At 37.5% G+C, this 12,180-nt stretch overlaps 1 protein-coding gene across 4 annotated transcripts; it reads right to left on the bottom strand.

Moving 5' to 3' along the window:
* Nucleotides 1–1,586: 1,586 nt before the first annotated feature.
* Ctr1A (Copper transporter 1A) lies at nucleotides 1,587–12,147 on the bottom strand. 4 transcript variants are annotated; one of them, XM_064680378.1, is made up of 7 exons: nucleotides 12,015–12,147; nucleotides 11,367–11,461; nucleotides 4,097–4,192; nucleotides 3,820–4,039; nucleotides 3,494–3,744; nucleotides 2,807–2,836; nucleotides 1,587–1,831 (listed from the first exon to the last, which is right to left on the bottom strand). In XM_064680378.1, the coding sequence occupies exons 4-7, from the start codon at nucleotides 3,994–3,996 to the stop codon at nucleotides 1,630–1,632; spliced, it is 660 nt and encodes a 219-aa protein (XP_064536448.1). In that variant the 5' UTR covers nucleotides 3,997–4,039; nucleotides 4,097–4,192; nucleotides 11,367–11,461; nucleotides 12,015–12,147; the 3' UTR covers nucleotides 1,587–1,629. The 4 variants fall into 4 exon arrangements, with proteins under 4 accessions (XP_064536448.1, XP_064536445.1, XP_064536446.1 ...); XM_064680377.1 differs by having other exon boundaries at nucleotides 1,589–1,831; nucleotides 3,820–4,013; XM_064680375.1 differs by lacking the exon at nucleotides 11,367–11,461 and having other exon boundaries at nucleotides 1,588–1,831; nucleotides 3,820–4,013; nucleotides 12,015–12,136.
* Nucleotides 12,148–12,180: the final 33 nt, after the last annotated feature.

The raw sequence follows: 12,180 nt of genomic DNA, 5'->3' as shown, positions 1-12,180 counted from the left end.
ATCTTGTTAAAAAAAATCTTGACTTAAGTCGTCATTTATTAGCTTCACTATACTCCGATATCCTCCATTTGTATACCGATTCCCATCAACATCGGTATACTATATCATATAGGTCGAAAATTAAGTTTTTGCATGGAAAACATTTGTGTTTCTTCACATATCTTGGCCAAACTCAACATTTAGAAGCTCCTCTATGCTCTTTATAGTGTATATATATAAATATGCCAAAAATCGGACTGCCATTGTAGGTGCTTATATGGCAACATATTCTTGCTTTCAGGATATTTTCATTTAATATTTATTAACTTGAACAAGCTTGGCATTTAAAAGTTTTGGCATGCTACTAACATATCAGCCAAGTCTTATTATCATCTCGCTCTAGATAGACTATAACAAATCGACAAATTAATTGTTTTCCAGATATTTTAATCAAAATCGCTGAAAGAGTATTTTCTAGTATTTTCCAGTATTTTCCGAGAAAAAAAACAAAGAGCTGAAACATTTTCTTTTTTAGCAATTGTGTATATTTATTGTAATATATATATTTGATTTGTTTGTATAGATAGGGTATACACATACGTATGATAATATTGTTGTTGCCATTTATTGTATGTTTTTGCATTTATAATTAATATCTACAACAATCTATATGCATAGTGTTATATATATGTATATGTATATGTATGTATGTATGTGTATATATCAATTTGGTGATTTTATCAATATCATATTCAAACGGAATTCTCATCTTCTAACAACATATAAATTCATAATATTTGAGGGCGCAAATACGAAACGTTTTCTTTGTTTTTTTCTTTTTTCCTTCAAGCAAATAAAATACATCATAATATTTATATATGTATATATAAAATAAAAAAAATTGATTTTTTTTTTTAACAAATGTTTTGTGTAAAATAATCATAGGCATTATATATATAAATATTTAAAGAAAAAAAAAAAAAAATATGTGTGTAGAGGTGAAACCAAACAAAAGAAAAAAAGTGGTTCAAATCAGCATTGAGCAATTGAGATAAATTTTGGCTAACTAACATTGAGTTCTAACAACAAACGATTCACTGTTTACTTAGTTTTTCTTTTTTTTTTTTTTTTGTTTGCTTTTTACAATTTATACAATTATTTAGCTGGGCAATTTTCAAGAATTTGCTCGTCTTTTGTTCGCTGCACTTTCGACTTAACCTCAAAGTTTCATTTGCAGTGTGCCCATAGCAACTGTTTTTGCTGTTGTTGTTGTTTGTATGCAGGTTTGTTTTCTTTTCGCTTAGATTTCGTTAAAAAATTTCACAGTTATAAAAATTTGAGTGCTGGCAAATGCGTTGCCCGATTATTCAGCACGGATAAAAATATATGTTAATACCTAAAAATGTGTATGTATGTGTGTGCGGGTGTGGCTGTAGGGGAGAGCTTGTATGTGTGTGTGTGCTTTTTGTTGACATTTCGAGAAAATGTGGCATTCAACTTGCAGCAATTCTGCTCGGACGCCGGCTCATCATGGCGTTCCGTTGTGGCTGAGACATAGCTGGCTGCAGTGGATTGCCTCTCTGGTTGGGTGGAGGAGGGGGAGTGGGAGGGGGAGGGGGGGGGTAGGTAGGGGTTGCAGACGGGCAGCTGTTAGTGGCAATGCTCGGTGACATCGACAATTACCGATTTCTTCCAGCAGAACAGAAAGTATCCAATGCCGGCGCCCAGCACCACCATCATACAGAGCCATACATTGTATGTCATGAAGATCAACATTAGCAGGAAGGAGAGCGTCACCTGGAGCACGTGCAGCAGCGTCTGGTACAGATGATTGATGGACAGCATTGTCGGTCTGTGTGGCACATAACGTTTGAACAGGCGATCAGTTTTCAGATTTAAAGCCCGATTTCAAGCCCCACGACAATAAGTATGTGGTATTAGGGTAACAAAAACAAAAACATAAACATAAACATTAACAAATTAACAGAAAGAAAATGTACAACAATTTGGAAGATTTTACAGGATCTGTTAGTTCAGCGATAATTGGTTTTAATCAAAACAGTTCTAGGGTATTTGCTGTTAATCGAAAAAAGTCACAAGTTATCGATAAATTCGTATCGAAGTTGCTTGCAGCTTTTTCCAAAACTACTTAAAAGAGCTGCTCTACGAAGAATTGAATGAACGAATGAATACTCATATATACAGTGAACGCTGCCTATTAACGAACAGCATGCTTTATCGGACAACTGCACAGTTAATATATGTACATATTTTGATTTATAGCTAATATTTAAGGTTACTTCAGCTGTTTGAGTCAAAGAAACGCAGAAACGGCCAGGGCTGCACACTAAATATAATTGCAGCCAAAAGTGTGGTTATGTTCGACTTTTTGTTGTTTTCCCAACCAAGTTCGTTTTGTTGGGACTAGTATCAAAAGAGTTGTAAATGCCGTGAGATTTAGTCTAAAAGGCTGCAACTAGTTTTCAACCATACAGAAATGAAGGTGCACAAAATATGGCTGCAAGATTAGCGTTACGCATTAGTGCAAATTGGCTTAGTCACCAATTGTTAATTGGACCGATATCTGGGCAAATGGCCAGTATCAAGTGCTCGTATTTGGGTATCAAGTTGCGATTTGTCATCTAGCTAATCAGACGCGACTGTGTCTTAAACAAAAACGGATACACTTAAGAGAGATCGTTAATTAGATGTGCAACCGATATATGTACGATGCGATAAAGGTAATCACCCGATAATATATGTATGTGTAAATAGAAACGTTTTCATTATTGACTACATTTGCGGGGGCGTGGTTTGGGATACTTACGGTTGTTTGTGCACAACTTCGCCAACGTATCTGGGGAGGGGGATATGCATGTGCACACATACATACGTGGCCACAGTTAACGGTTAACGGTTAACGCGTAACGGTTAACGGTTGCGTACAAGTACGTCCGTGCGTGCGTGCGCGTGTGTGTGTGTGTGTGTACGAATACAGATGGAAGGGAAATCAATATTAAATTGTTATCGTTATCGTTATCAAATAGTAAGATGTCACGATTTGTTGGTTGTTGTTGTTGTTGGTTGTTGTTGTTTTTTCAAATAATCATTAATAATTTAATCATAATTATAGTTATTGTTATTAGTTGATATCGTTGTTTGATTTTGTACATTGTTGTGTGTATTTATAAGATGATGAGCATAATTTACATGGCACAGATGATGGGCGCACAGGCGAAAAGCGTATGATACACACAGGAGACGCATATAATAACGGTAAACGGCAACGACAGAAAAAGAGAGAGAGAGAGAGAGAGAGAGAGAGAGAGCAAGTGAAAATATGATATAAAAGTAAGCAATCGAATTAATATATACAGAGCATAAATCAAACGGCACAGTGGTACACAGGCACAGTGGTACACAGGCACAGTGGTACACAGGCACTCAAACATGCAACTGAAACTTGAGAACAAAAAAACAAACCAAACAATAATTGATTATCTGCAATACTCACTGCACGGGCGATGGAGCGGCGGCGGCGGGCGTGGGCAGGCGCGGCGCCTCCGGATTGCGTTGCGGTGGTCCCGTCACCGGCCGATACTCGAGCAGATTGTATGTCTTCCAGAACAGATACTCGCGATAGTATTTGAGGCCCTCGTAGAGCAGCGCCAGCAGAAAGATGGCTATCATGGAGCCAATCAGGCCCGCGACCGTCTCGATGTGCCACCAGGAAAACAGGATTGTCTCATTGTATCCGAAATGGAACTGATCCGAAGAACGGAAGACACGTTTCTATCAAATGGAAACAGTTTGGAATGCAATACAATGCTGGCAACTTACCGCCATCGACATCATGTGCTCCATGCCGGTGCCCGTGCCGCCGCCATGATGATGGCCAGGATGCATGCCCATGGCCAGATCGCCGTGCGGCGTCGCCAGCGGCGGGCTCAGCGTGGTCGTGTCCAGGCCCATGTGCTCGTGATCGTGATGCATGTTCGCGTGATCGTGTCCGTGCATGGAATGGTCTATCAGTTCTGTTCGGAATACAATCGAATCGAGGCTACATTCTCTCTCTCTCTCTCTCTCTCGCTCTCTCTCTTTTGGGCTGGCTACTCACCAACATTGGGTGCGCCGTGGTGTGCGTGTGCGTCCATTTCGCCGTCTGTTGTCTGTTGCTCTGCCAGGTGATATGGATCTCGGGCCGGGCTAATATCTGCGGTGAAAGTTAAGTGGAACACGAAATTTAGACACAATTATGGCAAGTGCTCGAGTCAAGAGTGCCCGACTACCAGATACCCTGGAGGATTTGAGGATCTCCAACTGAATTCTCAGAGTAATTGAGCTGTGCTTACTTTTGGCTGGAGCTTAGCCAAAAGCTATCCAAAACAGGAAGCTATGTGCCCACCAAATTGCATAGCTCTGGCTCATATAGTCTACGAGATATGCTTAAAAAACCAAGTTTCAAAATCGATATTTATCGATATTAAGGAATGTAGCTGGAAGAAAGAGCTCTACAGCTACAGATTCTGATCAAGATTTTATGTACTATATGCCACATGGATGCGGGGCATAACAATTACAAATCCGACAGAGTTACGCTCTCCCGCTGTTTAATCAATGGCCCAGCTGGCAACTAGAAAGTAATTCACGCGGCACGGCCAAAATGCTGCCACCTTTCACCCGCCGGCAGCAGCTCAATCTGATGGAGCTTAGAAAGTACCCAAATGCCCCAATGCCACGCCCAGTTGTTGCCCATTGCCTCAAAACAAAAGGTCACACATTCCTGTGCGGCATTCGCACAAAAGAATTGAAATTTTCCGCATAACTCGGCGTGCGTATAAAAGCAGAAAAGCAGTGGGGACGGGGGAGGGGGGGGCACATTGATGGGCGTGGAGAAAGCATCCAGCTTCAACAGAAACTTTAATTTAATCGATTATCAACAATTATCGACCTCGAAATACCCTATCTTTATAAGGATAAATCACGTACCCAAGCTCTGCCTAATCTCGATAACATAATAGCAATATTTTCTTCTCTCTTTGCATTTTAAATGGGTTCTTTTAAAAATTAATTTTCGTTCACTCTTCCGTCACGTTTTGCTAGTTATCGATATCAGCAATAGTCTTTTGCTGGTTATCGATAACAGCAATAGTCTTTTGCTAGTTATCGATAACAGCAATAGTCTTTTGCTAGTTATCGATAACAGCAATAGTCTTTTGCTAGTTATCGATAACAGCAATAGTTTCTTTCTTTGTTAAACTAAATTCAACTTTTACCTCACTTATACTATATCCTAATGGTATTTTAAAAATCTGTCTATATTCTGTTGCAGTACACGATAAGCTACGTGCCCATGCTCTGCTGGTTATCGATAACACACAGAAATATATATGTTTTGCTTTTCAAACAATATATGATTAATTAAGCTTTTTTCCACATTTTAACCATTTCTTAATGGCATTTAATTCAGCTCTATATATTTCTGCCACAGTAAACGATAAGTATGATGGTTATCGATAACACGCGGCAATATATTATTTGAGCAATTTGTCAGCATTTGCGTTTCGAAAACTTCTCTACATATGTGAACATTTTCTGAATGCTATTTAAATAATATCTTCAGACATTTGTTTCGCAGCAAACGATTAATCACCTACCCAAGCTCGATATGTTATCGATAACTGCAATGCTTTCCTTAGGTAAATATCAATTTACTTTCCCTTTCAGTCTTAATATACTATATTTTTTTTTTGGAATACAACGCGTTGCAGCGCACTTGTTAAACTAATCAGAGTTTAACTGCCTCGCGTTGGTATTGTCGTGCATATTTATGATGATATTCATATCAGACTTTATCAACAACACTTTGGCTTTGGCTTTGGTTTGGCTTTGGTCTGGCTTTGGCTTACCGCAAGTTGAGTCTTTGCTGTTTTTATACCCTGAACCCATTGAAAATGGGTAAAAGTATTTATTATGTATTTGAGCAAATGTATGTAACAGGCAGAGGGAAGCATCTATTCATATAGCATATATTCTTGATCAGCATCCGTCTGTCCGTCTGTATGAACGCAAGGATCGCTGAACCTATAAGAGCTAGAGACTTGAAATTGTAGCTGTAGGTCCTCCTAGTCCTGTTTCCGATATTCGATAACTTGCCCCGTTTTCAAGTAATCGATAAAAATCGATATCGAAATTCTGTTTTTTTTTTGTCGATTTCGACAAATAATATGAGCTAGAGTCACCAAACTTGTCATTTAGCTTCTAAAATAGTATATATATATATATCAAGTATTTTTTTAGTTTTTAGCTATCGCCTGTTGGCAGAAGAGGGTACAGGGTATCCCCTAGTCGGGAGTTCCCGACTAGAACCTCCTACTTGTTTTTATATATTAATTTGCAACTGCAATGAGGCAATACACTTGTTGTGCTGCTCGTTTGCGGTGTCATATCAGAGAATGGCAGCAAAATAGTATAAATGATAAATGATGATAAGGTGCATTAGGGTATTCGGTTTGTCTGTGGTTTGTTTTTTGATAGCGGGGGGGCCAACAAGCAATTAGCGCAATGTGAAAAGAGGGTGCCATATGCACATGCCAGTACATACAGTGAATGCCCTACATGACGAACAGCCGCCTCTAGCTGAGCAATTTATTTTCATCTACAAAAGTTAGTTAGCTGTTAATTCTGAATATATGTTTAACTATATCAAAAGCAGCACACACTTATCTCACAGTTCTTTAGCATCCAAAAAAATATCTATCTATATCTATCTTTAGAAATGTTTTTTTTTTTTAACACGAATCAAAGTTTTTAAGAGCTACTTGATATGTATAATATTTTACAGTTCGTGCAAAAGTGGAAACAGTTAAACCATATTAAAGCCCTTAAAGCAATTAGATCGGACTATGAGCACCGAACTTAATCCAACATGCATTCACCTTATATAGAGCGGGGCTTAATAAAGAAGAAGCACAGCATGCGTTAATGTATGTGCTTAAAAGTAATGAAGGAAGCTAGAAATAAGTCTGGGACGGCAACTTGGCGCTGGCTACAGGGTATCGCCTAGTCGGGCTCTGCCGTCTAGAGCACTCTGCCCTTTCTCTGTGGTTATTTCAGCGACACATCTGTCAAGCGTCCAGACGAACAAACTGTAGCCATGTATGTGTGTTCGCTCAGGCGAGCGTTCACTGTACATAAGCATAGGCAGTCCAAAGGTCGCATATTTATGGTAATTCGCTTGGAGCGTGATGATAGCTAGCTATGCGAATGGGGAACTACCATACACATTTAATATCATATACTATATATATATATAATGAATATAGTTAAACGTCACACATCTAGAATCGCTGGCAGCTATTATCTCCCTCTCCCTCCCTCTCTCTCTCTCTCTCTCTATCTCTATTATACTTGTTTTTACGATCGCAGATAAGCAAGTATATATATTATGTTTGCTCTGTTTAATCATTCATTTAAACATTCGCTTAACTGTTTTGTGGAATACCTTGTAATGTGTGTGCTTTGGGGAAATGCCAGCCCCCCCCCCCCCCCCCCCTCTGCAAAGCCGGTTTCGGCAACAATAGATGAAATATCTCGATTCGCTTTGGCAATTGGATGTTGGAAAAACGAAACCTAACTAAACCTGCCCTCTCCGAGCGTGAGTCAGTCACGAGACTCAGCGTATCCGGGCCATGATCAGAAATAGTAAAAACAACTAAGAGGTTCTAGTCGGGAGCTCCCGACTAGGGGATACCCTGTACCCTCTTCTGTCAACAGGCGATAGCTAAAAAATGAAAAATACTCGATATATATATATATATACTATTCTAGAAGCTAAATGTCAAGTTTGGTGACTCTAGCTCATATTATTTGCCGAAATTGCTCAAAAAACAGAATTTCGATATCGATTTTTGTCGATTACTTGGAAACGGGGCAAGTTATCGAATATCGGAAACAGGACTAGGAGGACCTACAGCTACAATTTCAAGTCTCTAGCTCTTATAGGTTCGGAGATCCTTACGTTCATACAGACGGACAGACGGACATGGCTGGATCGATTCGGCTATTGATGCTGATCAAGAATATATATATATACATATGCACTAATACAATATACCCTTTTTAGCCATTTTTAATGGGTTCAGGGTATACAAAATAAAGCCAACTGACATAAAACGAGTTCCGAATCGCATTCAAGTAACCGCAAGAGCTTTAAGCGTAGCTCGGTACATAAAAAATCCCAATTATCATATGTACAAAAGCGACCGCAATAAAAAAACAAAACAAAACAATGTAAAAGAACCACATTTGAGGCTTTACGGAATGCCAAAGATAAGCCAAATATCGGCCACAGAAAGCCCTCCCCGATCCACATCCATATTAGTCAACCCTCTCTCTCTCTCTCTCTCTCTCTCTCTCTATATATATATATATATGGTATATAGCATAACGGCATTTCAGTTTGCATTCGAATTGGAGAGCTTAATAGACGTTCACCTTGAAGCTGGCCGAGTCTGTTTAACTGGCCCAACTGGTTGGCCACAATTGTCTTGGGTTCGCATTCGAGAGACTACTTCAAATTATCGGTTGGGCCTTTCAATATATTTTCTACCCAAGCCACTTAATATCTGGTACATATATACATATATATATTCAACATTAATCTCAGTCATTTAGCCCAGCTGGGTTTTTCCAGCGCCCGAGTCATTGGGAAAACCTAATGAAAGCAGATTGGCTCTGGGCATGAATTCCAGGCATCTTATGTCTAAATAAACAGATAGATCGATCCTTAAGATAAAAATCCGGAAAATAATCCTGGCTATAAATGCACTATAAATTATTTTGTATAATATAGTACATAACATATATATTTATATGTTTAGTTATAGTCTAAATTATTATAATGTGCTTCATCAAATTGGATTTCTCTTTGAGTTTGAGATCGACCTAGCTATCTATCCATGGCTCAGATAATATGTACTAGGAACAATATTTATAAAAAAAAAAAACCTATTATAAATAATTAATAATATTAAAAAGAAAACTTAGTTTTGTACATCCTTTCAGATAAACTGTTCGCTTCGGACAAGATCCCGAGCATTTTGTCGGGGAACAAAAAAAAACACTTCCATGTATCTCTAACAATTTGTTCGATTTTTCTCTTATCTTTTGCTCTCATGTATTATACTTAATATTTTCAGATATAAAAGATAAGCGAAAAAACGTACTTGTATCTTAAACAAATTGTTCTTCTCTTCTTTAGAAATGTTTCTATTAAATATCATATCCCAAGCATTTTATGTACAAAAATACAGATTTGTTAGTTATTTTTCGGATCATTCTATAGATACTTATTATGGAAGAACAAACATTAAATAATTGCAATTTCCTTCAACAGAATATTGGATATTTTTACCGTTTATTTCGGTGGATTAACTATATAACTATATTATAATCAGGATGACAAAAAAAAAAAAACCCGGTTTTAAAAACATGCAAATTTCTCTAACAAATTGTTTGTTATTTTTCTTAACTCTTCGTTGGTTTTAATACATATTCTATAGTTTTTTTTATTTACTAATTCCTGAGTAAATGATCCTAAGACAAAAATCACAAACTATTTCCAACAATTTTGGTTTTTTTTTTTTAATATTATATTACATATTCTTTCAATGACATATACTTTACTTAAAAAAAAACAATCCTAAGCAAGTTTAAAAATACAAATTTGCGTCAGGTATTTCTCATTTCTTTGGATCTTATATCCGTTTAGATAAGTCCGTAGATTTTGTAGGAAACAATCGGAAACAAAACATAAAAAACTTATATATAGTTATTTTTCTTTTCTTTGGTTAGTCTCAGATAGATCTATCTATAATAACTATAAAGGATTTGCCTAGGAGAAAAAAGAAAGCTGCAAATTATCAATTTTGGAACGCTTTTTTCGTTCCTGAGGTAATATTTTTGATGGCTTATTACTGTTATTCCACATGGCTTTGCCGTTATGCATAATCGCTCGCAACTAGATCGGGGATCTTTCCCAACAATTCACAAAAATTGTGTACAAAAAAAAACCCCCCAAAAAAAAAAAAACAAACAAAACAAAACAAGACAAAAACAAGAAAACAATTAATATTAAAAGAGATTGTTTTGTAAACCAAAAAGTTGAACATAGATACTTTTGCTTTGCAAAATTACAAGACTCGCGACTAAAACTACAGACATAACATTACTTATTACTTATTTTGATTTCGAATTGTTACTTTAAGCAACTAACTGGTAAATTTACCATGCGTCTTGCGCAACAATCCCCGTGTCGAATCAAAGATCAGCTAAATGGTAAATGGTAACGGGCATTTGGTTTTGCAATACAAAATACATAGATACAAAATATAACCGTGTTTTTCCTCTCCCTTTTTTAGTGTGTCTTTCGCGAGTAAAGACTTTCGTTTTCAGCTGGGTACATTAACGGTTCCCATTATCAACTCCGAGTGTGCTTGTCGCACTGATATTTATGGACAGTGGAAACATATTCCTCCTTGATTATGCTCACAACTTTCATTAGTATGACATGTTATTTTTTTATCATAAACGGAAACTAGATTCAAAGACATTTGCATATACACATACATATGTATGTACATAAATAACCGATTGAATTCAAGATTTGCATTCATGGCTATTTATTGAATTTATCATATTTTAATAAATCTCCCACTGCTGAAAGTTTCAGCTTTGCGTAGAAATCGCATTTTAACTTATCGCAGAAGACATTTGATCCATTTTGCATCGCTATGCAAACACTTGCAATTGTAATCGTTTTTCATGTACAAACTTGTTTGGGCAACACTGAGCGCCATCGAGAGCGAGAGCAGAAGAGAGTAAAACTGAGAGCAACTCTATGACAGCTGACAGTGGGAGACTGTGATTGGGGCATGTTTGGTAGTGCGTTCATTTACATTGACAAAAAGGCTTGGCAGGGGGGATGTGCTGCAGAGGCAAGCTTTTGTGTGAGTGTGAGTGTGAGTGTGTTTGTTTGTTACGTCACAGTGCGCGCTACATTCGAGTTGCGAGACAATTGCAAATATTGCACGATGCGATCGAAATTGATCACAAAGCAAAAAAGATTTAAATATCAAACACATACAGACGCACGTGACGACTGTTATGCGTGTCTGTCCGTGGTCCGTGTGGATGCGTATATGTAACTGTTAAATAGCAAATCGACTGATTAACGAGCGAGGCAGCAGCGCCCACTGATAAACGGGCCTCGCACGTTCTTTTATTTATTGATAAGTATGGTATTAAAAGCAACTACAGCAACAATTACATTGTGTTATTGTATATACATATACATATACTATATATATATAAATACTTCTACTTACTGCACTATACTTGACTGCTGCGCCAGCAATTGCGAATACAAATACGAACAAGAATAAGCCGGTATATAAAAAAAAACTCAAGGGAATGTGCAAAGCTGAAACAGAAATCGGTAATAAATAAACGATACAGGCTTTTTTTTTTTTTTTTGGAAGTGTAATCACTGTTTAAATATGCCTACACACACACACACACACGCACATGCACACAGAAACCCGGTAAGTCATATTTATCGTAGTTGCGTTGCCAGACAGATTATCGCTTGGCGTTTTCGCATGCCGTGCTTGCAACCTCAGAGAGATGCACAATCAGAACAGCTGTTCATAACGGCATAATTGAACAATAAAAAGCAACAACACAACGACGACGGCGGCGACGACGACAACGACGATTGTTTGCAGGTGGTCTCATCATGAGCATAACAATAATGCCAATGTTTACTGCACTTTGTTCGCTTAACACTCAACATAATAAGATAAAGGAAAGAAAAATGTAAAATTTATAGAAAAACCGCACTGTCAACGTTATTTAATCACATATCAAACACATTTCAATTTCGCTGTGTGTGCTTAGCTGGCCTATGCACAACTTTGTTGCATTATCGGACCGTAATTGACTTATTGTTTATTTGAAAATAATGCATTATTTACTTCTTTTTTCCGTACTGATATTAAACAAAAACAACCAAAATGCGCACGTCCGCCCGCAGACAACTTGTTCGCACGAATAAAATACCACCTCCTTCATGGCACCATCGTTGACAACGATTGCTGAGCTTTTCGTCTCGCAAACCGATTGTTTGCTATCGATTTATTT

This window comes from Drosophila montana, unplaced genomic scaffold (genome assembly GCF_035044405.1).
Source record: "Drosophila montana isolate Dmon_TW-CO22-7 unplaced genomic scaffold, ASM3504440v1 contig_2106_1, whole genome shotgun sequence".
NCBI classification, from domain to species: Eukaryota; Metazoa; Arthropoda; class Insecta; order Diptera; family Drosophilidae; genus Drosophila; species Drosophila montana.
The sequence above is the reverse complement of the archived record's forward strand: the minus strand, read 5'-3'. Positions and strand labels throughout refer to the sequence as shown.